Genomic DNA, 27,824 nt, shown 5'->3' on the forward strand with positions numbered 1-27,824 from the left:
CAAATCAAAACCACAATACTACCTTACACCAGTTAGAATGGCAAAAATTAACAAGACAGGGAACAACAAGGGTTGGCAAGGATGTGGAGAAAGGGGAACCATCCTACACTGTTGCTGGGAATGTAAGCTGGTACAGCCACTCTGGAAAACAGTATGGAGGTTCCTCAAGATGTTAAAGATAGAGCTAATCTATGACCCAGCAATTGCACTACTAGGTATTTACCCCAAAGATACAGATGTAGTGAAAAGAAAGGCCACATGCACCCCAATGTTCATAGCCTCAATGTCCACAATAGCCAAACTGTGGAAGGAGCCGAGATGCCCTTCAACAGATGAATGGGTAAAGAAGATGTGGTCCATATATACAATGGAATATTTCTCAGCCATCAGAAAGGATGAATACCTACCATTTGCACCAATATAGTAGGACCTGGAGCGGATTATGCTAAGTGAAATAAGTCAATCAGAGAAAGACAATTATCATATGGTTTCACTCATATGTGGAATATAAGGAATATCTAGGAGGATGATAGGGGAAGGGAGGGAAAATGAAGGAGGAGAAATCATAGAGGGAGACGAACCATGAGAGACTATGGACTGCGGGAAACAATCTGTTTCAGAAGGGAGGGGGGTGGGCGGATGGGGCAGCCAGTTGATGGGTATTAAGGAGGGCATGTGTTGTGATGAGCACTGGGTGTTATATGGAACTAATGAATCACCGAACACTACATCAAAAACCAAAGATGTACCGTACAGTGGCTAACTGAACATAAAAAAAAAAATTCCACTTAGAATTTCTTCCTAACTAAAGCTCCCAAACACTTGTTTTCTTTATCCTGTAATTCCTCACACATTTCTTGTCTCTGTATTAAAGGTATAAAAACTGCCTGCCTTGATCATTTCTTTGAATCTCAATTACTTTATTGGGCCTCCACATGCAGGTAATAAAACTTTGGGTTTTTTCTCCTGTTACTCTCTGTCATCTCCATTTAATTCCAAAACATTAATTAAACTCCATTTAATTCCAAATGGCAAGAATTCATTCTTCTTTATGACTAGTATTCCATTGTGTGTGTGTGTGTGTATACACACATATATATATCACATCTTCTTTATCCAGTCATCTATTGATGCACTCATGAGCTGCTTCCATAGCTTGGTTATTGTAAATAATGCTGCTATAAACATAGTGGTGCATGTATCCATTTGAACCCTGGGGTAGGGAAGAAGGAAATGTGTCCCTCCCCAAAGCAAGTGTCCTGTCCCTAAGGCCATCTCAGGGATCCCATCCCCTGACCCCTCTGATCAACAGTAATTCATCCTCTCATTTCTGCATTTACACAGAGCCCACCTTCCCAGCAAACCACATTTCCATACACAGTGGTTCCCAGAGTCTGCAGGACCAGGTCTGAAATATGCTACAATACCACAATGATGAAAGAAGCTCTCACCTGTGTTACAAAACAAGCATCTTAAAAGAAGTCACCTGCAAAGGAAAGGGTTCACAGGGATCTATAACCTGTTCATCCCTCCTCAGTGAGCCTGGACAGAGCAGAACTCTGGCAAAGAGTAACCATGAAATGCACAGACTATGAGATACATGAGGGTCTTACAGGGGTGGGTGTACTCTGATTACTGATCTAGTAGTAATTTCATCATGATGTAGAGGGTCTGTTTAGAACTTACACTCGACACACTGCAGATATGCTACCAAATGACAGTCCTAAAGCCAGAACAGCCTACGAAGGTAGGGACACATAATCTGAGAATCCCCCAAGCCTCTCTGTGCTGACTTGTACTACAGTAGAGATGGTGGGGGGATGGGTTACATAGGTGACGGCAAACAAAGAGTAAATTTGTGATGACGTAAGTGTGGAATCAGTATATTATACACCTGAAACTAGTATAGCACTCTGTTAACTATACTGGAATTAAAAATTAAAAGATAATAAAGTAACTTCAAAACAGTTTTTAGGAAAAAAAGAATTGTGATTCAAAACAAAAAGAAAGTCTATGGAATAGGAGAAGATATTTATGAATGACATATCTGATAAAGGGTTAGTATTCAAAATATGTAAAGATCTTATATATACAACACCCAAAAAACCAAAATAATCCAATTTTTAAAATGGGCAGAAGACATGAACAGGCATTTCTGCAAAGAAGACATACAGATCTCAATAGATACAGAAAAGATGCTCAACATCACAGTTCTTCAGAGAAATGAAAATGAAAACCACAAGGAGATATCACCTCACACTTGTCAGAATGGCTAAAATCAAAAACACGAGAAGAAAGTGTCAGTGAGGATGTGGAGAAAAAAGAACCCTCCTGCACTGTTGGTGGGAATGCAAACTGGTGCAGCCACTGTGGAAAAGAGTATGGAGGTTCCTCAAAAAGTCAAATATAGAACAAACCTAACATCAGGTAATGCACTACTGGGTATTTACCTAAAAAAAGATCTTTCAAATGGATACATGCACCACTATGTTTATAGCAGCATTATTTACAATAACCAAACTATGGAAGGAACTCATGAGTGCATCAATAGATGACTGGATAAAGAAGATGTGATATATATATGTATACACACACACACACACACACACACACACACAATGGAATATTAGTCATAAAGAAGAATGAATTCTTGCCATTTGGAACGTCATGGATGGAGCTAGAGAGTATTATGCTAAGTGAAATAAGTCAGTCAGAGGAAGATAAATACCATATGATTTCATTTGTGGATTTAAGAAACAAAACAAATGAGGAAAGGAAGAAAAGAGAGAGAAAGACAAACCAAGAAACAGGACAACTATATAGAACAACATAGGGGGGGGATGGGTGAACTAAGTGATGGGGATGAAGGAGGGCACTTAAATTGAGCACTGGGTGTTGTATGGAATTGTTGAAATATTATACTGTAGACCTGAAATTAATAATATACTGTATGTTAACTATACTTTAATGGAAATAAAAACTTCATTAAAAAGCTAAAATAAAATATATAAAGTAATTTCAAACCAACAAAAACAGTTGAAACAAAAAAAGGAATTGTGTTTCATGCAAGTTGGAGATTTTGGGTCTCTGCAATCACCCATTACCTGAGCTGATGATATGCACCCTGCGTTCCTCAGAAAGCAAAAGAGCTGGAAGAAGAGCTAGAGCATAATGATTGTCCTGACAGCCGGATGTTAAAGACGGATGGAATAAAATAATTTAGCTAAGCCTTGGATACAATCCCACAGTCATGCCACAGTTATTGATGAAAATTCAAAAGGAAACAGTTCAAATAATATTGGTGACAATTTACACAACCTGGAATCTGTTGTAGACAAAGCATGGAGTGTGTGGGGAGGCAGATTCCTAACATTAGAAAAATGTTATGGAACAATTGTGAACTTGTGTTTGGACTTTCAAATAATTTTTTTTATTTTAGCATGGATCCCAGAGAACTTTGTTCTCTATAATTTATTCCCATGTAACAGAAACATCCAAATGCCATTCAAACATTCATTAAATGAAATAAATCTGTTTCACCCCAGGGCTCTGTGTGTCCTTAAGAGCAGAGAAGTAGATGCTCACACAGAACAATAGGCTGTGTGGTTTCATGAGACCTGGAGGGTTTTTGCACCAAAGAGAGTTCATCTGAGGGATTTTAAAGTGACCATTTTGATATAACTGTCAGGATGTGGTTGAAACATAATGGAGAGTGGGAAATTTGTCACCATTGGGGATAAACAGTATTACAAAACTATTTTTCTACTGGCATATATGAAACATCACTATGGTGTCAAGCTATATCCCAGGTGTTCAAGTGGGAACACTGTGATGCTTCTAGAGATGCGGAGAGAACCTGACCGTGTGCATAATCTCCCCTGGCTGGCATTTCCAGCCTCCACATGCTGTCTCTATACAAAGATCACTTGTCATGAGCATGAGCAGCTCAGGGGGTTCAAGGCCCTGGAGGATGCTAGCTAGCTGTCAGGATAGGGAACAGTAAGTACACTTGTTATGTATATGTGTCCAGTCCAAGACACAAACACATTTACCTGCACTGGGCTACATGTTGGGAAAACCTACCAAAACTCAGAAACATTCCTATGAAGATGGCATTGCCAAAGCTCCAGCCTCCGTGGGAAAATACACTGTTTGTGACAACACACATATACAAAAACCCAGACCCGTACCCCAAAACACACTTACGTGCAAACTTAAGTTAAGATTGAAGGACTACAATGTCAGATTCAATTGTTCTGCGATGTTTATATTTATATTTATTACTCCTAATTCAGAATTGTATGACAGTTCATAACGAGATGGCTATTTGTAAAGTTTAGACATATGGAGATGTTTAATAATTAATATACATTTTATTCATCCTTTACATTTAAGCAAGCTCCACAGAGCATGGCATTTCTTGTGACATCGTGGTCATTTCCTATATTTGTATAGTATGTTACTGCATGGAAATATATGGGGCTCTTGGTAGATGTGAGATACAAAAGCATTGATCAGTTGCCGCCTGGATCAAAGAATTTATAAAATGGCATGAAGAGAGGATCTAAATGTATTTTACCCTTTGGAACTTCTGCTGCATTGCTGTAGGTAAAATAGATCAAATATAAAATAGGACTTGTGTCATGTACTGTTCAGATATGACACTGTCCTCAACAGTCATTTTTAACTAACAAGGTGGCTCACAAGCTTAAAAGAAACAGCTCGCAGACCTCCCGTTGTGCTTCTCCGGCCATGCGCAGACTTACACATCAGCACCCCTGCCGTATCACCAGCCGGTGCCCCCACTGTCCCTGGCGGTAATGCATCACACCCTCTACGTCTGTGACTTGAAGGTTACATAAAACCACGTCACACTGGTGTCGTCATACTAGGGCCTGCTTTCTGAATGGATTTATCAGGATTGATGTTAATAGGTTTTTCTCTGAGCTAAAAGTTTGTTTTTCCCGCAGTTGCCCACCTACTTCTATGAAAAAGCTGTGATACAGTCAACCTACGGACCTCGTAATAGAGCCATGATCACAACGCAAGAATAAGTGACATGCCTCCAACAGTTTCCTAGAAAAATGCCACAAGGTTAATATTTCTTACAGTGTTTTAGTCATTTGTATTCTTATTTTCCCTATGACTTTATGGTATGTGCGTGTCTTCTTGCACGAAGGAATGGAATAGTGTTCCCAAATGAGGGGGAAATATGAAAAACCTGTGGAGCTTTTTTAAAATGAGAATAGGATGCAGATGCTCTAGAAACACTAAGGCAGCATCTCTGGAGGCCTCATGAATCCATGAACTTAGATTTTGAGCACTCACTTGCATTCAAGCATCAGGTAGGAATTTCCCTTGAGAGATGTCAGAGGAACATTTAGATGATATGGGGTGGACACCATCATCTTAAAAACTCTGGCAGTTAAAGTCTTCCATCAAAGAGTCTTCCCACCCAGTCATCTGGAGCCGTGGCCCCTCCAAAGCACCTTCTTCATTGCTCCCGTCACATCCTTGTTCCTCAGTGTATATATGACAGGGTTGACCATGGGGGTGACGATGGTGTAGAACAGAGAAATGAACTTGCCCTGATCCTGGGAGTAGTTGTTGCTGGGCTGGAGGTAAGCGTAGATGGCCGTGCCATAGAACAGGGAGACCACTGTGATGTGGGACCCACATGTCCCAAACGCTTTCCTCTGCCCTGCAGATGACTTTATTCTTAAGACTGCCCTGACAATCCGACCATAGGAGAAGATGATTAATGCCACAGGTATGAGGAGAATGATCACACTGACAAAGAAGAGCTCAGACTCATTCACAGTGGTGTCAACACAGGCAAGCTTGAGCAGTGGGGGGACCTCACAAAGGAAGTGGTCTATTTTATTTCTTCCACAAAGTGGTAAAAGGAAGATGAGCACTGTCTGCAATAAGGAGTTGGCAAAACCAATGAACCACGATGCAGAAGCCATGAGGGCACAGAGACGGGGGTGCATGATCACTGTGTACTGCAGGGGCCTGCAGATGGCTGCATAGCGGTCTAATGCCATGACCCCTAAGAGAATGCATTCTGTGGATCCTAACCCTAGAGAAATGAAGAGCTGAGCCACACAGCCACCAAAGGAGATAGACTTGTCAGCTCCCCTGAGATGAACCAGGAGCTGCGGGACAGTGCTGGTCGTGTAACACAGGTCCAGAAAGCTTAGGTTGGAGAGGAAAAAGTACATGGGAGTGTGAAGATGTGGGTCCAGGTGGGACAAGGCAATGATGGTGGTGTTTCCCAGCAGAGTGAACAGATAGAAGACCAGAAGAACCACAAAGAGGACTAGCTCCAGTTGAGGCCGGTCAGAGAAACCCAGCAGGATAAACCCAGTGAAAGAACTGCCATTTTTCTGTTCCATCCTCTGTTAGCACATGTTTCCTGCTGTCAGGACCAAGCATTTAGTAATTTTTAAAAGAAATCTTAAAAAACAAAAAAGTTGCTGGGGAGGTGAATCTATCATGTTATAAGACATGGCCATGGGATATTACACGTAACTATTTCAATAAATGATTGAAATTGAGATAGCTATACCAATTTAGTTCCACATTATCATGAAAAGTAAATCATTAATATGTAATATAAGAAAAATGAAATAATGGACCTTGTGTTGGCATCAGTCATAGGTATGCAAGATCTTTCAGTCTGAGTTTAAAGAGACTTAAAGTACTAGAAGTATGTACATACACTTTAGAGAGAATGGGGATAAGGGAAAAAGAGGGAGAACAATCAGAAAGTATCAGAAAGAGATGCAGACAGAGGGAGAGACGTTATTGTAAATGTGTTTCTCATGATTGTACACAACTGGATTTGTACACACCTCACATGCAATAGAATATAATACAAAATAAACTTGAAAATGCATTCAGATATAGGAATTTAAGACCTAGAATGTACTTATACAAATAATTCAATTACATTCAAAATATCACTAATAGTTCTGCATATAAACATTGTGTCAGAATTAACTCTCTAAGATACTATATTTATGAAAGCTACACATCTGTGGAGATTTTTTTGTATGGTATAAAACCACTAAACAATCAGAGAGAACCTGAAAACATCACCATTCAATTACAGTGCTTAACTTTTGCCCTAACAATGCTTAAAATCACCATACCAATATAACCGGAACTCTGAAAATTCCTTGGCCTTGCATAGTCAGGTGGAATCAGAACTCTAAAATCCACTGGCCATGAATTTCCTCTTCCATCTGCAGATTTCTGCTCCACACATTACCAACCAGAGCACATGAAATACCTGAAAAAGGTAGGATTATCCACTATCAACATTCTACTCAGAATAAACATTTTAAAAAGCTACCCAACTGTGTAATCTATGAACAAAGTGTAATGCTTTACATGACTCCCTATGATAAAATAGTTAAATAGATAAATACATAGAGATAAGGACAAATATATTCTCAAAGCAATGACAGGTAAAAGCACTATGGTGGAAATCTTTAAGTACTACACAGAAAGTCATAAAAAAGGATATGTTGGTATTATATAAAATCTCAGACATCCATTGACATTAGGTTAATTATTAACTTCTGGAAGCTATCTTGCAGCAGAGTTAATGATGCTGAACCAGACACGTTGCCAGCTCTCAGGTGAGTCTGATGACCCTGTTCATCCAGCTGCTTAGTACTGAAGAAGCATCCTTAAAAACCAACCAAAGAGGCATCAGAAAATGAGCATTTCAGTTCTATCTCGTTCAAATGGTGAGGCATACAGTACGTTTTTAGTTCTTCTAAGACTAAAAATCTGAATCAGGTTTCAGGGTAGACCCATTGGTGTGTGAAAGAAATTGGGACAAAACTGGCATAAAATAAATATTTAAGATATCGGAATAGAGAATATAAGATTTCACACTATTTTATACTTCCTTGGATTTCCTGTGGAGATGCATTCAGTGGTATCCACAAAAAGAATCTATGCACAAAAAATTTCTTAATGGAATTAATTATAAAACTATCTGAGATGGTGTAAATGTGCAACAACAGGGAATGTGCCCAGACTCACACCTGCTCAGAAGAGCGAATAAAAACAAACCACGGGTCAGTCTCATGTACACACACACAAATATAGATAAATTATCTGAAATCAATTGCTGGTGTTTTAAAGGTGTCTAATAAAGGAATTACTCACCAAAGTAAGGAGGACAAAAGTGAAATGCTAACTCATCCAAGGAAAACACCAATATCATATTGTATCATCAGAATAAATAATGATATATTTTAATATTATCCTAACAGTAAGGACTAAGAAGGCAGGTAAGAGAAGATAAAACTCTGGTGAGCTGAACTGTACAAATGATTTCCTTCTTTTCTGGATTATATATGTATGTGTATGTGTGTATACATATATATAAAGAATGCTGAATGGCTTCTATCTGACAGGTATAAAAATGAATATGATTTTAAGTTAAAAAATTAAATATCAGGCAAAGGAGATGCCCACTAAAAGAGAAAAAAGAATGTGATTGTCTCTGAATGTTACAATTGTTTCCAATGTCTTCCTGGAGAGCACACTGGGAGGGAACTAGAATACTCTTGTCATAGTCTACCATCTTTTTTTTTTTTTTTTAGCATTGAATTCAGGAAAATTATTATACTTGAGTAACACTGGATATGAGAAAGATCAGGCTGCATAATGCATTCTCCTGATCTCAACAGTATGTTCTGCTGATCTGGGTCACTTTCTTCTCTTCCACCTCCTCTACTCAGCATTCATCCCTCTCCCATCTGTGGGCAACACCACAGCACACAATCTTCCCAGAGAAAGGATATATTTAGACTAAGGTTAAATGAGAAATTTCATTTCATCTACTTCTTACCACATTTAAAGACTTGTGTAAGTCGTCTAAAAACCATCATCTATATGTATGTAGGTATCAAATGACTGAATGCAGTAAGAGAGATTGATTCCTCTTAGACAAAGTATGTAAATAATACTGGCTGGAAATAGTAAACACATCCGTCCCAGGTAAGGAGCACAGAATGGTGTCTCTAGCAAGTACCATGATATGATATGTTCCAGGAAAATCCAGTTACAAATCCACACATAAATTATTACTATGCATACAAAACAAAACAATAAATACTTGAAAAAGGCACAGGTTATATACTGAGAGAGAAAAACGTTATTAGATAAAATAAAAATAAATAGATTCTACAAAACAAAAACAATGGCATTCTATGTAATAATTGCCATCTAAAAAACAATATAGTGGGAAATGACATCTCACAAAAGTACAATTCTATGGTAAAAATTAAGAGAACAGACATCAAATGAAAGAGGTTAAATGTTTAGTATAGACACGTGGAAGCTGAAGGAGCCATTACCATAAATGTTCCACGCTGGCATATACGTCTAAAAGTTTAAGTGGAAGAGTAGATATTTCCAGAAAACCAGATGCTCAGCATGCAAACTACACATTTTAAAGCTCAAAGATCTCAAGAAAATGTCTGTACTGAAGATATTTCAAATATATAACAGTCACTGATAAAGCTGACATACAAACCCGCCCTATCCAGTTCCTGAATGAATCCTGAAATAGTGTTGGCAGTGGTAGGAATTAATCGCTATTCCTTTAATAATGCACCTGTCCCCTAGGTCTGAGCTGACCCCAGATACACTAGAACAGGCCCTCGACGGCAATGCAGGATAAGCTAATGAGGGGGAATGCAGCTATCACAACATGGAAATGACAGTTCTAATGAACATGGACAGTGCTTTCCACCAGGTTCCATGGGAGAAGAGGATCAAGTAGGATTTCCACTGCATGTTGTTTGTTCAGGGAATGCTCTCAGGATAAAGGGGGTGAGGGAAGCAAAACAGAGCAGAGAACGTTGCTAAGCAGGGATGTGGTCTCAAGTGGAATATGGCATGAGCCTGATCCCATAAGAAACTAGAGCAGAACTCTCCCATATAAGTGTCCATCTGTGCTGGTAGAAATACTCAGTCCTCGCTGTCTGATATAATAGCCATATCCACATGTCACTACCTGAGCATTTAAAATGGCCTCACTGAGAAACTGAATTTTGTATTTTATTTAATTTTAATTAATTTAAATTTAAATGACTTCCTGTGGCTACTTACTTCTGTATTGGACAGCACAGCTCTGGAGCATGAATTGCATCAGATTTAGTCCTGCCTTGACATTGGCAGCCTTTTGTTTATCCCATGAGTCTGTCACTGGTTGTGAGCTGCCCCCATCCTGTTCCTGGGACCACCTGGCAAAGTGGCTCCCTTTCACTTGAGGGCAAATCTCTGAAGAAGGAAATGGCTGTGAACCTTGCAGCCCATATTCCTAACACATAGGGAGTGGATTGGATCAGCAGCCAGGTAGAGAGCATCTGAGCAGGTCACCAACAGCATTCATACAAGAGTCCATTCAGGATCCTGGGCAAGGATAGAAGGATGGAACCCAGTGTACCTTACACATCACCTCAGTGCAATCACACACACACACACACACACACACACACACACACACACACCTTCATCCATTAACTAAACGTTCAGGTTTCTTCCTACCTTTTCTTCTGCAGATTGGTATTTGTACTCTCGAAATATCATCATTTCTTGTTAACAATAAAGTCAACATAAAGATGCATTGACAAAATATTCCCAAAATGGAATTTCTCTGTTGTAATTTTCAACATAGCATTTTTATTTTGCTTTTCAAATTTTTATTTAAATTCTAGTTAGTTATTATATAGTGTAATATTGGTTTTAGGACTAGAGTTTAGTGATTCATCACTTACATATAACATCCAGTGCTCAACGTAAGTGGCCTCCTAATGTCCCTTCCCCCACCCACACCCTCCATAAACCCTCACTTTGTTCTCTACGGTTAAGATTCTCTTATGGTTAGTGTCTCTACTTTTTCCCTTTCCCATAAGTTCATCTGTTTTGTTTCTTAAATTCCAAATATGAGTGAAATCAAACAACATAGCATTTTTAAACTCCATACATATTTTAGATATTTTGGTAACCTATTAGTGAGAAAATGAGACTTTAGAAGGTATAACTACTGGCACTGAGTAAGCATTGAGAACAAATATTGTCTAATTTCACAGGCAATAAGGACTAAAGGGAAAGCATGGAAGCATATAGTCTAATATTTTCACACATATGCATAGAGGGCATATTTTATTACCACTGATATACACATGTTTAAATTATTTTCTACATGTGCATACACAGGCATAATGAATGTACTACAGTAGAATAAAATGTCTGGGAATGACTTGGTGGAGTCTATAATGAACAACTAAACTTAGTTCCTATGTTTGGTGACTTTCCACAGTCTTCCTTTAGACTGTGGACCATATATGTAAAAAAATAGAGCTCTTCTCTTTCAAGAACAATTGCAACTGAAAATAAACTAACTTCCAATTCCTAAAGCACCACACAGACTGAGTTCCATTTCACTCACCTTTGTTCACCCTCTCTGTGGGTTCTAAGCTATTTCCCTACCTCCCTTCCAAGTCACTGCCTACAGACAGTCCTGGGGATTGGCCCTTGGACATGTAGAATCAGTTGCATGCAGTAAATGCAAAGGTTGACTATACCAGCACTGGGTTATCCAAAGATTTTTCCTGAGCGAAAGGATGCTTTCTCACGATGACTTCATGAGTCTTCAGGTGGACAGAGATCAACACTTTGCCTCTAGGAGGTAGGAGGTGAAGTCCCTTGCAAACTCACTATGGTTTCCCAAATACGATGACCTACCTGTACGACAGGGAGACCCTTATGAGCACAGGAGAGGGTGCTGTGATGCTCAGCTGTGGCTGGGCTGGCACTGAGAACCAAATATGTTTCCCTGGCTGACGTCTCTGGGGAGCAGATGCCCACACTGTTAATGAGCCCCTGTCACTGAGCGGTCCAGAGATGGCAGTCCTCAGGGAGAAGGATGATCAAGGACAAAGCCAGAGGAAACCTCATCTGTCTCTTTTGTTATTTCATATATTTCACAGAGGACGAATAACTCCCTAGATCTCCCCAACCGCCTTGGCTCTCATCTGTAAATGACCTACAGGTTTTACAAAACACCTAAAATTTTTATCCTCACAACTGTTCAAATATTTACATATAAATAGATAACAGTCAATTCACTTAATTTTAAATGTAAATATGTGAATAAATTCTTAATTTAATTTCATTCATAACCACCGTAGGTGGGATCACAGTGTTAATATTTAGGCACATTCTTATCTTTACCGTGATTATAAAAGAAGGCAACCAAATTCTACCAAACTTCTAATACAGCAAAGGGAAAACAAAATCTCAAATCGTCTAGAACACTGTTCAGTTTATATTGATAGGTTTTAATGACATATTCAAACAGTTTAAAAAATCATCTCTTTTTAATAAAACACACATGATTTATTTAATTTCAACTAGTCTTTGCATTTAAGTTCCAAATGATTTTTACTTTACTGGGATAGTTAACACAATCACTACAGAAAAATGGAAAGAAGTTGCTGGGTGGTTTGTAGCTGTTTCTCCCAGATCCATAAGTTCCAATTTCATTTATCATGTTCAGCCTAAACAGATAAACTACTTCCTGCTACAAGCATTCTTATATTTGGATTTTCTCAGTTATTCCCAAACCAGTTAGATTCCATCCTGAGAGTGGGAGGGAGAACTGGCAAAGACACTACATTCTGGGTGTCCCGAAGAGAGAAGGAACCACAGACCTGCTATTAATGCTTTGCGTCCCAGACCACACTCAGTGCTGCCAGCCTTACACGCTCAAATGGCTTTGATAATAGTGAGGCATTATCTACTGATGCTGACCCACACTCACATCCTAGATACAATATTATCTAGGACAATGCTCACTCACCTGCCCCAAGACACACGTATAAGTACACTCCACAGCAGCGTCCTTGGTATCAACCAAAACCTGGACAAATCCAAATGCCCATCCACAGTAAACTGATAAATTGTGACCTCTTCATACAAAAGAGTACTCTACAACAGTATGAATAAAACTACAGCTAAACAAATGGAAACAATGTTTTTCACACAAGGTGCTGAGGAAAGGATGCAAGTTACAAAGTAATCGATCCCTCTACATGAGTTCAAAAACAAGTAAACTGTTTTTGATGAACTCACACAACTAAAAATGGTATCAAAGGGCTGATTATAACAAAGTCAAGATCAAAATAGAAAGGTATGCAGCTGGGTAGAGGTCAGCTGAGGTTCTGTCCAGGTTCTAGTCAACAAGGGAGGCAATATCATGACCATTCTTTTTTTTTTTTTTTTTAAGATCTTATTTATTTATTTGAGAGGGAGAGAGCACAAGCAGGAGGGAGGAGCAGAGGGAGAGAGAGAAGCAGACTCCCTGCCAAGCAGGGAGCCTGACATGGGGCTTAATCCCAGGACTCTGGGATCATGACCTGAGCCGAAGGCAGACACTTAACTGACTGAGCCACCCAGGTGCCCCAATGAGGACAGTTCATCTGAAAGATCCAAATTGCCACCCACTCAGTACATTCTCCAACAGGCTATTTCTGGTCTCTGAATTGTTCCCAGCTCTCAGATCTTCTTCCTCATTACTTGTCCCCCATCTGAGGGAAGCAGTGGGAACAGCCCAACCTTCCTACTAAGTGAGATTCCACCACTCCAGCACCGCTGCCTTGTGTTGGGATCTGTGGTTACCACTGGATAAATGGATAAAGAGCCTAAATGGGGAAAATGAAAATGAAATGCCTCCAAAAAAAGGGAGAGACAAAGAAGACAAATCCAGAAGGACAAATAACAGAAGCTGAAAGAGACAGGACATATACACAGAGATTCCAGTTACACAGAAAACGGACATCCAGATGGCTAACAGACACATTAAAAAAATGCTCAACGTCACTCGGCATCAGAGAAATGCAAATCAAAACCACAATGATATATCACCTCACACCTGTCATAACGGCTAAAATTAACAACAGAGGAAACATCAGATATCGGGGAGGAGGCAGAGAAAGGGGAACCCTCTTACACTGTTGGTGGGAATGCAAGCTGGTGCAGCCACTCTGGAAAACGGTATGGAGGTTCCTCAAAAAATTAAATATAGAGCTACCCTACAACCCAGCAATTGCACTATTAGGAATTTATCCAAAGGATACAAAAATACAGTCTCAAAGGGATATATGCACCTCAACGTTTATAGCAGCATTATCAACAATAGCTAAATTATGGAAAGATCCCAAATGTCCATCGACTGATGAATGGATAAAGAAGATGTGGTATATATATATATATATATATATATATATATATATATATATAATGGAATATTACTCAGCCATCAAAAAGAATGAAATCTTCCATTTGCAATGGTGTGGATCAAGCTAGAGTGTACTATGCTAAGTGAAATAAGTCATTCAGAGAAAGACAAATACCATATGATCTCATTCATATGTGGATTTAGGAAAGAAAACAGATGAACATATGAGAAGGGGAAAAAGAGAAAAAGGAGAGTGGGAATGTAGCCATAAGAGATTCTTAATGACAGAGAACAAACTGAGCATTGATGGAGGGAGGTGGGTAGGGGATGGGTTAAATGGGTGAAAGGTATTAAGGAGGGCTCTTGTGAAGAGCACAGGGCGTTTTATGTAAGTGATGAATCACTGAATTCTACTCCAGAAACCAATACTGTACTGTATGTTCACTACCTAAAATTTAAATAAAAAAAAAAAAAGACACATTTTTCCCTCATGGTTCTGGAAGCCAGTCCAAAATCAGGTGTCATCCAGGTACCCTCTTTCTGAAGGTTCTAAAGGAGAATGTGTTCTAGGTCTTTCTTTTAGCTTCCTGTTGCCAGAAATCCTTGGTGTTCCTTGGTTTGTAGATTCATCATTGATGAATCATTGCTCCAAATTTGCCTCTGTGGTCACGTGGCATTCTCCCTGTGTATGTGTCTGTGTCTCTGTTTTCCCTTCTCATAAGGACACTGGCCATTCTGGATTAAAGCCCACCTTCATCATGGATGACTTCATCTTCATTTGATTACATCAGCAAAGACTCTTTTCAAACAAGTCACATTCATATGTACAAGGCGTTAGGATATGACCACATCTTTTGTCAGGACATAATTCAACCCAAAAAGGAGCTTTGTTTCTTGGCTTCTCAACTTCTAACAAAGGGATCAGCTGACCTCTCAGTCACCCAATACTCGCATCCATAATGATACTGGGATATCCTGATAATTCCCCTATAGTCACTCATTATATGCTGCCCTGTCTTATGCTGCCCTCAAGCTCCATAAGCTGATCCAGAATTAAAAGCAGAATTGATATACCATAGCATATATTTGAAAATTGCTAAGAGGATAGATCATAAAAGTTCTCATCCCTAGAAAAAAGAGGTAACTATGAGCGGCAATAGATGTTAACCAGACTTATTGTGGTGATGATTCCACAGTATACACCAGTATTGAATCATTACCTTATATGCCTAAAACTAATACAAATGTTATGTGAATAATGTATCTCAAATTTAAAAAGGAATTTAAATACTAGAGGAAAAAATATTGTGTCTAAACTATTAAACAGTATTGGTAAATGGAAGTTAAGTAGAGACAACAGTTTCACTCCCAGTCAATTTGGCAGGAAGAGATTGACTACCTGTTGATGTCACCTCTCCGGAGCCTTCCTTTTTGGCTGCCTTTGGGGAGCCAAACTCTGAATACTTCAGCTGAGGTTAATGAGTTACATGGGACAGGACACTACTGGGACCACTAAAAACACACACATCTTCAGTCCCTAAAGCATGTACTTTCACTCTGGTGACATAAAAATATCCCTCAGATATAATAGTAGCCCTTTTCTTCATGGGCGGATACCATAGAATTCACAGATTCTAACTTCTCTTTAGCTGCAGACTCAGTTGTCCACTGTAATTTATCCTTGCTACCCCTTTTGGATTAAACTGTATTTTGTCTAATATAGGTATATCTACTCTTTCACTCCCAATCATTTAAGAACCAGAAGATAGGGGCGCCTCGGTGGCTCAGTCGGATAAGCGGATGCCTTTGGTTCAGGTCTTGATCCCAGGGTCCTGGGATTGAGCCCCCTGTTGGGCCCCCTGCTTGGTGGGGAGTCTGCTTCTCCGTTTCCCTCTGACACTCCCCCTGTTTGTGCTTTCTCTCTCTCTCTCTTTCTCTCAAATAAATAAATAAAATCTTTAAAAAATATATTAGCAAACCTAATTCAACAGCAGATTAGAGGTTCATACACCATGATCAAGGGAGATGTATAGCAGGACACAGGATAAGCCAACATATAAAATCAATAGATGTGGTACACCACATTAGGAGAATGAAAGGGAAAAATCATATGACTATCTCAATAGATGCAGAAAAGCATTTAACAAAACACAACATCTTTTCATGGTAAACACGCTCAACAAATCAGATGTAGAAGGAATGACCTCAACATAATAAAGGCCATATACGACAAACCCATGGCTAACATACTCAATGGCAAAGTGTGGGAATCTTCTCTTCTGAGATCAGAAACAAGACAAGGATGCCACCTTCACTACTCTTACAGAACACAGGAAGTCCTAGCCTGAGCATCTGGGGGGAAAAACAGAAATAAATGGCTTACAAATTTTTTTAAAAAGTGAAATCATCTTTGTTTGGAAATGATATGATCTTATATAGAGAAAATCTTAGACACCACCAAAACACTGTTAGAACTCACCAATAAGTTTAGTAAAGTTGCAGAATAGAAACTCAACATACAGAAATGAGTTGGCTTTCTATACAATAGCAACAAAATATGGGAAAAGATTTTTTCATTCCATTCACTCTAGCACCAAAAACAATAAAACACAGGAATGAGTTGATCCAAGGAAGCAAAAGATCCATACACTTCAAACTACAAGATTTTAATGAAAGAAATCAAAGAAGAATTAAGATATCCTGTATTCATGACTTGAAAGATTTAATACTGCTAAAATGTCCACACTACTCAAAACCATCTATAGATTCAATGAAATCCCTATCAAAATTTAAGTGGTATTTTTCACAGATAGAGAAAAAACAATCCTAAAATCTGTATGGAGCCACAAAAGTCCCCAATTGTCAAAGCCACCCTGACAGAGAAGACCAAAGCAGGAGGCATCCCACTTCATGATTCAAACTATATTATAAAGCTCTAGTGATCAAGACAGTATGGTACTGGCTGAAGAAAGAGTCACATACAACAAAGGAACTGAATGAAGAGCCCAGACATAAACCCAACAAACATAGAGACAACTAATATATGACAAAGAAGTCGAGATATTCATGGAGAGGGCGCCTGGGTGGCTCAGTTGGTTAAGCGACTGCCTTCGGCTCAAGTCATGATCCTGGAGTCTCTGGATCGAGTCCCGCATCGGGCTCCCTGCTCGGCAGGGAGTCTGCTTCTCCCTCTGACCCTCCCCCCTCTCATGTGCTCTCTCTCATTCTCTCTCTCTCAAATAAATAAATAAAATCTTAAAAAAAAAAAAAAGATATTCATGGAGAAACATAGTCTCTTTAATGAATGGTCCTGAGAAAACTGGGTAAGTACATGCAGAGAAATGAAATTGGAGCTTTATACTCTACACCTCACAAAAATTAACTTGAAATGGATTGAGATGCAAATGTTAGACCTGAAATTGTAAAACTCCCAGAAGACAACATATGAGAAAAGGATTCGTGACATTGGACATGTTCACATTTATCAAATGAGGGTGCTCTAGCATTATCCTATCTACAAACTCGCCCACTCTTTGTGATCCAGTTTCAACCCTAAGCCTGAATACGACACCAAGAGCACTAGCAACAAAAGCAAAGCATTAATAGGTGAAACTACGTCAATCCAGAAACTTCTGCACAGCAAAAGAAACCATCAACACAATGAAAAGTCAACCTATGAAATGGGAGAAAATACTTACACATCTTCTACCTGATAAGGGGTTAATATCCAAAATATATAAGGAACTCATGCAACTCAGTGGCATAAAACCAACAATTCCACTTTTTTAAAAGGACAGGAGAACTGAATAGACATTTCTCCAAAGAAGACATACAAATGGCCAAGAGATACATGAAAGATATTCAACATCACTAATTGTCAGGAAGATGCAAACCAAAACCACAATCAGAATCATTCACACCTGTTGGAATGGCTATCATCAAAAAGACAAAAATAACAAGACAAATACTGTGTGATTTCATGTAACTGTGGGATCCAGAAAAGCTGAACCTATAGATACAGAGAGTAGAAATGTGGTTACCAGGGGCTGAGGGGTAGGAGAAGTGGGAGATGTTGGGCAAAGTGTACCAACTACCACTTATAATATGAATAAGTCCTGAAAAGCTAATGTACAGCATGGTCCATGGTACATGTAGTTAATATGATTGTATTACAGACTTGAAAGTTGCTAAGAGAATAGATCTTGCATGTTCTCACCACAGAGAAGATAGGGTACTTATGTGATGGGATGGAGGTGTTAGCTAACACTGTGGTGGGAACAACTTTGTTATACATAGATACTCACATTTTCTACTCCTAAAATTTGCTCAATGTTACAAGTCAGTTCTATCTTAGTATATCTGGGGAAAAATAAATAAACACAAGAGATATCATTCCATTTTTTCATCCCACTTCTTATTCCTCTCCTAAGGTCAGATTTTTCCTGCTATTTAATACAAAAATCCCTCTACAGGGGTGCCTCGTGGTGCAGCTGGTTAAGTGTCAGACTCCTGGTTCTGGTTCAGGTGGTGTTCTCAGGGTACTGTGATCAAGCCCCCAGTAGAGCCCCGCTCTCAGTGCAGAGTCTACTTAAGTTTCTCTCTCCCCCCTTCTCTGCACCTTGCCCCTAAAATAAATAAATATATATATTTTTAAAAATCTCTCTACAAAGTTAATTAATGAGAGTATTCTAGAATTATCTTATGTAAAAACACAGCCCACCATTTCTGATCCAATTTTAAATCCAGAGAATGAAGGAATGCCATTTCTAAATTTTTTAATCTGTGTCTGTCTATTATGACAGCAAAATGAGTATAGTTTGTTCTATTCTGCTCTTTAGTGGTGTGAGATTTTATCAATAACAGATACCCCCACCACCTTCTGGTAAGTGGTTTTTTCTTTGCAATGTGACCTGAAGGAATAAACTGTCAACACACACACTTGGGTATATTTGTACACATTTCAGAACACATTGGAAATACATCATTTATTATCCTGTCACATCAAAGTAATACAAGCTAAAGAAAACATATTTTCTTCTATTATTCATCTTCACCAAAAGATTAAGAGATTAACCTACAAGAGATTGCAGGCGGAGTACATTTATTTGTGCACATGCATATCTGTGTGTGTGTGTGTAATAATATACTAATATATATGTTACTTCAATCTAAGTGCAAGCCAAAATGTAACATGTTGTGGTGGAATTTGAGGAGAAACATTCTTTGGGAACTATACGATGGTTTTTCCAAGAAAGGCAATGAATCAAAGGAGAGGATGGTTTCGTGCTAAAAACAACACATTGTAGCCAAGATATTTAAATACAAAAAAACAAGAGTTCTCATTTCCATAAATTAATAAAGAAGCTTTCCCAAAAGAATCTTGCAAAACTATTTCAATGTTTCTAAATGCTTGAAATGGGGACTGAAAAGTACATGGAAAGCACTGTTTATGACCTGCTACCACAGAATCAGGAGGAGCTCCTGAGAAAGGCTTTGACAACTGATCACGACATCCCATTGATCATGAGGATCCCAAATAACCCAACCATTAGACATGTCCAGGATGCTTCACTGAGACTAAAGACACAGGTCAAGAACGGAACATCATTCTCAAAAGAGCTTAAAACTATCCACAGAAATGTTGCCTAAGCAGAAGAACTCACACTTATTAAAGACCTCGTAGATTTCAACCAGTTCACAATGGTTAAAAAAAATCCAAAGTGTAAATCAATGGAATTAAAAAATTTTTTTTAATTTTATTATGTTATGTTAGTCACCATACATCACATCATTGGTTTTTGATGTAGTGATCCACGATCCATTGTTTTCGTTTAACACCCAGTGCTCCATGCAGTACGTGCCCTCCTTAATACCCATCACCGGGCTAACCCATCCCCCTTCCCCCCTCCCCTCTAAAACCCTGTTTGTTTCTCAGAGTCCATAGTCCCTCATGGTTCATCTCTCCCTCCAATTCCCCCCCCCTCATTTTTCCCTTCCTTCTAATGTCCTCCATGCTATTCCTTATGTTCCACAAATAAGTGAAACCATATGATAATTGACTTTCTCTGCTTGACTTATTTCATTTAGCATAATCTCCTCCAGTCCCATCCATGTTGATGTAAAAGTTGGGTATTCATCCTTTCTGATGGCTGAGTAATATTCCATTGTATATATGGACCACATCTTCTTTATCCATTCATCTGTTGAAGGGCATCTCGGCTCTTTCCACAGTTTGGCTATTGCGGACATTGCTGCTATGAACATTGGGGTGCATGTGGCCCTTCTTTTCACTACATCTGTGTCTTTGGGGTAAATACCCAGGAATGCAATTGCTGGGTCATAGGGTAGCTCTATTTTTAAATTTTTGAGGAACCTCCACACTGTTTTCCAAAGTGGCTGTACCAACTTGCATTCCCACCAACAGTGTAAGAAGAACCCCTTTCTCCACAACCTCTCCAACATTTGTTGTTTCTTTCTCTGTCCATTTTTGCCATTCTAACTGGTGTAAGGTGGTATCTCAATGTGGTTTTGATTTGGATTTCCCTGATGGCTAATGATGATGAACATTTTTTCATGTGTCTGTTAGCCATTTGTATGTCTTCTTCAGAGAAGTGTCTTTTCATATCTTCTGCCCACTTTTTGACTGGATTATTTGTTTTTTGGGTGTTGAGTTTGAGAAGTTCTTTATAGATCTTGGATACCAGCCCTTTATCTGTAGTGTCATTTGCAAATGTCTTCTCCCATTCTGGGGGTTGCATCTTTGCTGGGAAAATTGGACAGCCACATGCAGAAGAATGAAACTCGACCATTCTCTAACACCATTCACAAAGATAAACTCAAAGTGGATGAAAGACCTCAATGTGAGACAGGAATCCATCAAAATCCTAGAGGAGAACATAGGCAGTAACCTCTCTGACATCGGCCACAGCAACTTCTTTCAAGATACATCTCCAAAAGCTAGTGAAACAAAAGCAAAAATGAACTTTTGGGACTTCATCGAGATAAAAAGCTTCTGCACAGCAAAGGAAACAGTCAACAAAACAAAGTGGAATTAAATTTTTATAAAGGAGCAAGTGTAGAGGCCCAGGGCAGATCCCCAAACAGGCCTCAAGGGCATATTACTTGTTCTGAATGGAAGCTACTTGGGAAACAGCAGGTGCAAGTACATCACACCCTCCTCTGTGCCCCTGAAAGCAGGAAACAAATTCCCCCATGAAAGGCACCCAACAATCACTACGAAGTAAAAGACATTGTTATCACCACAGGTAGGGACCTGAAAGTTGAGAGCGCTATAGAAATAAACTTTGCTATTTTTTTATGAATCTACTGCCTCAGCCCAAATTCCAATTAGAATTCCTTCCTAACTAAAGTTTCCAAGCACCTGTTTTCTTTATCCTGTCAATTCCCCACACATTTCTTGTCTCTGTATAAATGTATAAAACTGCCTGCCTTGATCATTTCTTTGGGTCTCAATTTCATTATTGGGCCTCCATGTGCAGGTAATAAATAAATCTTCAGGGTTTTTTCTCCTGTTACTCTCTGTCATCTCCATTTAATTCCAAAACAGCTGGAAGAACTCTGGGGGAAAGAAGGAAATGTCTCCCTCCCCAAAGCAAGTGTCCTGTCCCTAAGGCCACCTCAGGGACCCCATCCCCTGACCCCTCTGATCAGCAGTCATTCATCCGCTCATTTCTGAATTTACACAGAGCCCACCTTCCCAGCAAACCACATTTCCATACACAGTGGTTCCCAGTCTGTAAGACCAGGTCTGAAATACGCTACAATACCACAATGATGAAAGAAGCTCTCACCTGTATTACAAAACAAGCATCCGAAAAGAAGTCACCTGCAAAGGAAAGGGTTCTATAACCTGTTCCTCCCTCCTCGGTGAGCCTGGACAGAGCAGAACTCTGGCAAAGAGTAACCACGAAATGCACAGACTACGAACACATGAGGGTCTTACGGGGCTGGCTGTACTCTGATTACTGACCTAGTAGTAATTTCAGCACCATGCAGAGGGTCCGGTCAGAACCTACACTCTACGCACGGCAGATATGCTACCAAATGACAGCCCAAAAGCCAAACAGGGCTATGAAGGCAGGGACACAAAATCTGAGAATCCCGAAGCGTCTCTGTGCTGACTTGTCCCACACTAGTTCTGCCTCACATTTGAGAAACAAACTGCTTTCCATTGCAGTGAGGGGGTCTCCGAAGCTGTCTGACGGGTCTGGGGCCTCCTGCATGTACTCTTGCCATTTTGTGTCCTTTGATAATTGGTGATATATCATCTGCTGGTTAAGAATTGTGTTTCATGTGAGCCCGACTGACATTTTGGGTCTCTGCAATCACCCATTACCTGAGCTGAGGGTGTGCACCCTGTGTTCCTCAGAAAGCAAAAGAGCTGGAAGAATCCATGAATTGCTCTAGAGCATCATGATCACCCTGACCTCCATGTGCTAAAGACGGATGGAATAAAATAATTTAGCCAAGCCTTGGATACAATCCCACAGCCATGCCACAGTTATTGGTGAAAATTCAAAAGCAAACAGTCCAAATAATATTGGTCGCAATTTACACAACCCTGTAGTCTGTTACAGCCAAAGAATGGAGAGCACGCGGTGGCAGATTCTAACATTAGAAAAATGTTACAGAATGATACTGAACTTGTGTTTGGACTTCCAAATAATTTCTTTTTTATTTTAGCATGTATCCCAGAGGTCTTTGTTCTCTATAATTTATTCCCATGTAACATAAACATGCAAATGCCATTCAAACATTCTCTTAAAGAAAATAAATGTTTCACCCAGGGCTCTGTGTGTCCTTAAGAGCAGAGAAGTAGATATTCATCCAGAATAATAGGCTGTGTGGTTTCATGAGACCTTGAGGGTTTTTGCACCAAAGAGAGTTCATTTGAGGGATTTTAAAGTGACCATTTGGGTATAACCCTCAGGATGTGGTTGAAACATAATGGAGAGTGGGAAATTTGTCACATCAGGGATAAAGAGTATTACAAAACTGTTTTTCTACTGGCATACATGAAACATCACTATGGTGTCAAGCTATATCCCAGGTGTTCAAGTGGGAACATGTGATGCTGTTAGCGATGCAGAGAGAACCTGACCGTGTGCATAATCTCCCCTGGCTGGCATTTCCAGCCTCCACATGCTGTCTCTATACAAAGATCACTTGTCATGAGCATGACCAGCTCAGGGGGTTCAAGGCCCTGGAGGATGCTGGTTAGCTGTCAGGATAGGGAACAGTAAGTACACTTGTTATGTATATGTGTCCAGTCCAAGACACAAACACATTACCTGCACTGGGCTACATGTTGGAAAAACCTACCAAGACTCAGAAACACTTCTATGAAGATGGCATTGACAAAGCTCCAGCCTCCATGGGAAAATACACTGTTTGTGACAACACACATATACAAAAACCCAGATCCATACCCCAAAACACATTTATGTGCAAACTGAGCTTGAGGTAAGATCTTTGGGCAAGAATATCAGATTCAACTATTCTGGGATGTTTATATTTATTACTCTTAATTCAGAATTGTATGACAGTTCATACCGAGATGGCTATTTTGAAGCTTAGATACATGGAGATGTTTAATAATTAATGTACAACTTATTTTTTCCTTAAATTTTCTCCTGGTGAATCTGGTAAGCTCCACAGTAAATGGGATTCCTTATGAAATAAGGTCATTTCCCATATTTTTATAATATGTCACTGCATTCAAATTGTATGGGTCCTTTGGCAGATGTGAGATATAAAAGCCTTTATCAGTTGATGCCTCAATCAAAGAATTTATAAAATGGTATGGAGACAGTATCTAAATGTATTTTACCCTTGAAACTTTTGCTGCATTACTGTAGTTAAAATGGATAGAATATAAAATAAGATTTGGGTCATATACTGTTCAGATATGAGAATGTCCTCAAAAAGTCATTTTTAATGAACAGGATGGCACACAAGCAACTTGTGTCCCTCACACTGGTGCTTGTCCTGCTGTGTACAGAATTGCACGTAAGCACCGCCTAGTGCATTACCAGCTGAAGCTCCCAATGTCGCTGGCAGGCATGCCTCACGCTGTCCCCCTTTTGTGACAGAAGTCTACATAAAACCATTGTTACACTAGTGACATCACGCTAGGGCCTGATATCTAAATGGTTTTGTCAGGATTCATGTCAGCAGGCTTTTCTTTGAGCTGTTTGTTTTTCCCACAGTTGCCCACCTACTTCTATGAGAAAGCTGTGATACAGGCAACCTACAGACCTCGTAAAAAGAGCCATGATCACAAAATGCAAGAGTAAGACATATGCCTCCAACAATTGCCAGAAAATGCTACAATGTTAATATTTCTTGTAGTGTTTTATTGGTTCCTGTTCTTATTTTCCCTATGCCTATATAGGATGTGTGTGAATGTCTTCGTGCATGTAGAAATGGAATAGTGTTACCAAATGATTGGGGGCTGGTTAAGAAAAACCTGTGGAGCGTTTTAAAATAACAATATGATGCAGGCGCTCTGGGAACACTGAGGCAGCCTCTCTGGAGGCCTCATGAGTCTATGGACTTAGATTTTGAGCACTCACTTGCATAAAAGAATCAGGTAAGGAAAGTCCCTTGAGAGTTGTCAGAGGAAACTTTGGATGACATGGAGGGGGGGACACAATCATCTTAAGTGCTCTGGCATTGAACATCTTCCATCAAAGGGTCTTCCCTCCCAGTCATCTGGAGCCATGGCCCCTCCAAAGCACCTTCTTCATTGCTCCCGTCACATCCTTGTTCCTCAGTGTATATATGACAGGGTTGACCATGGGGGTGACGATGGTGTAGAACAGAGAAATGAACTTGCCCTGATCCTGGGAGTAGTTGTTCCTGGGCTGGAGGTAAGCACAGATGGCCGTGCCATAGAACAGGGAGACCACTGTGATGTGGGACCCACATGTCCCAAATGCTTTCCTCTGCCCTGCAGATGACTTTATTCTTAAGACTGCCCTGACAATCCGACCATAGGAGAAGACGATTAATGCCACAGGTATGAGGAGAATGATCACACCAACTAAGAAGAGCACAGATTCATTCACAGTGGTGTCAACACAGTCAAGCTTGAGCAGTGGGGGGACCTCACAAAAGAAATGGTCTATTTTATTTCTCCCACAAAATGGTAAAAGGAATGTGAGCACTGTCTCCAATGAGGAGTTGGCAAAACCAATGGACCACGATGCAGAAGCCATGAGGGCACAGAGACGGGGGTGCATGATCACTGTGTACTGCAGGGGCCTGCAGATGGCTGCATAGCGGTCCAATGCCATGACCCCTAAGAGAATGCATTCCGTGCCTCCCAACCCTAGAGAAATGAAGAGCTGAGCCACACAGCCACCAAAGGAGATAGACTTGTCTGCTCCCCTGAGATGAACCAGGAGCTGAGGGACAGTGCTGGTCGTGTAACACAGGTCCAGAAAGCTTAGGTTGGAGAGGAAAAAGTACATGGGAGTCTGAAGATATGGGTCCAGGTGGGACAAGGCAATGATGGTGGTGTTTCCCAGCAGAGTGAACAGATAGAAGACCAGAAGAACCACAAAGAGGACTAGCTCCAGTTGAGGCCGGTCAGAGAAACCCAGCAGGATAAACCCAGTGAAAGAACTGCCATTTTTCTGTTCCATCCTCTGTTGGCACATGTTTCCTGTCAGGACCAAGAATTTAGCAATTTTTAAAAGAAATAATAAAAAAATAATCAGTTGGAGGGGAGTGGATCTACCATGTTAAAGACAGGGCCATTGGATTTTATCAGTAACTATTTGAATAAATGAGGTACTCGTTTATATTGACATAGTTTATACCAATATAGGTCCACATTATCACAAAAAGTAATTATTTAATATAAGAAAAATCACACAAAAGACCTGTGTTGGCATCAGTCATAGGTACAAAAGGTCTTTCATTCTGAGCTTAATAAGACTTATATAAGTACTATAAGTATGTACATACATTTTAGAGAGAATGGGGCTGAGGGAAAAAGAAGGAGAGCAATCAGAAAGAATCAGAAGGAGATACAGACAGAGAGAGAGACGTTATTGTAAATATGTATCTCATGATTCTACACAATTTGATTTGCACACACCTCACATGCAATAGAATATAATACAACATAATCGCAAAAATGCATTCAGATACAGGAATTTAAGACCTAGAATGTGCTTATACAGAGAATACAATTTCATTCAAAATATCACTACTAGTTCTGCATATAAACATTTGGGCAGAATTGACTCTCTAATATATTTATGAAAGATATACCTTTTTATTTTGTATTGTAGCAAAACAATTAAACACTCCATCAAGGAGAACAACACCATCTAAATACAGTGCTTCACTTTTCCCTAAACATGCTTAAAATTACTGTACCAATTTGTCGGGAACTCTGAAAAGTCATTGGTCATTCATAGGTAGAATCAGAACTCTAAAATCTGGTGGCCAAAACTTTCCTCTTCCTTCTGCAGATTTCTATTTCACACATTACCAACAAGAGTTTTAAAATTCCTGAAAGAGGTAGGATTATTCCCTATCAACATTCTAATCAGAATAAACACGTTCAAGAGTTATCCAATTGTGTAATCTATGTACACAGTGTAATGCTTTACATCACTCCCTCTGATGCAATAATTACATAGATAATAACATAGAGATAAAAACAGATACATTCTCAAGGCAAAGCAGGTCAAAGCGCTATAAAGGAAACCTTAAATTAGTACAAGGAAAGGCATAAAGAAAAGGATATTTTGGTAGTATACAAAATGTCAGACATCCATCGTCATCAGGCTAATTACCACCTTTCTAGAAGCTATCCTTAAGGGTTGTACCCAACACATGCCAGGTCTAAGGCAAGTCTGATGACCATTTTCATCCAACTGCCTACTACTGAAGAAGCATAGTTCTAAACCAACTAAAGAGGCATCAGAAAATTATTCTAGCTCTATCTTATTCAAATGATTAGGCATACACTACACTTTTAGTTCTTCTAAGACTTTAAAAATCAGAATTGGGTTTGATTTTAGACCCATTGATGTGTGAAAGAAACGGTACGAAACTGGCATAAAATAAGTGTCCATAAAATCCAAATAGAGAATGTAGTATTTCACACTATTTTATACCTCCTTTGATTTCCTATAAAGAGGTATTCGGTGGTATCCACACAAAAAAATTCTTAATAGAATTAACATATAAAAGTATTTGAGACAGTCTAAATGTGTACAACAGGGTATATCCCCTGACTCACACCTGCTCAGAAGAGCAAAAAAACCAAACCATGGTTCAGTCTCCTGCACACATGCACATACACTTATCTGAAATAAATTGCTGGCATTTTTAAATGTGCATAAGAGGGGCACCTGGGTGGCTCGGTTGGTTAAGCGTCTGCCTTCAGCTCAGGCCAAGATATCAGGGTCCTGGGATCAGGCCCCATGTTGGGTTCCCTGCTCAGTGGGGAGTCTGCTTCTTCCTCTCCCTCCCACACCCCTCCACCCCACTCATGTGTTCTCTCTCTTAC

At 39.6% G+C, this 27,824-nt stretch overlaps 2 protein-coding genes across 2 annotated transcripts; both read right to left on the reverse strand.

Annotated features, from left to right (window-relative positions):
* Positions 1–5,459: 5,459 nt before the first annotated feature.
* LOC144379133 (olfactory receptor 2B8) lies at positions 5,460–6,521 on the reverse strand. The gene has a single exon (XM_078055824.1). The coding sequence runs from the start codon at positions 6,396–6,398 to the stop codon at positions 5,460–5,462; it is 939 nt and encodes a 312-aa protein (XP_077911950.1). The 5' UTR covers positions 6,399–6,521.
* An 18,481-nt stretch (positions 6,522–25,002) lies between these two features.
* Positions 25,003–25,956, reverse strand: LOC118547494 (olfactory receptor 2B8-like). The gene has a single exon (XM_036111011.2). The coding sequence runs from the start codon at positions 25,954–25,956 to the stop codon at positions 25,003–25,005; it is 954 nt and encodes a 317-aa protein (XP_035966904.2).
* Positions 25,957–27,824: the final 1,868 nt, after the last annotated feature.

Source organism: Halichoerus grypus, chromosome 9 (assembly GCF_964656455.1).
Source record: "Halichoerus grypus chromosome 9, mHalGry1.hap1.1, whole genome shotgun sequence".
NCBI classification, from domain to species: domain Eukaryota; kingdom Metazoa; phylum Chordata; class Mammalia; order Carnivora; family Phocidae; genus Halichoerus; species Halichoerus grypus.

Bases quoted from the DNA above. Each gene is read 5' to 3' on its own strand.
- LOC144379133 (XM_078055824.1), bottom strand. From the start codon at position 6,398: ATGGAACAGAAAAATGGCAGTTCTTTCACTGGGTTTATCCTGCTGGGT.
- LOC118547494 (XM_036111011.2), bottom strand. From the start codon at position 25,956: ATGTGCCAACAGAGGATGGAACAGAAAAATGGCAGTTCTTTCACTGGG.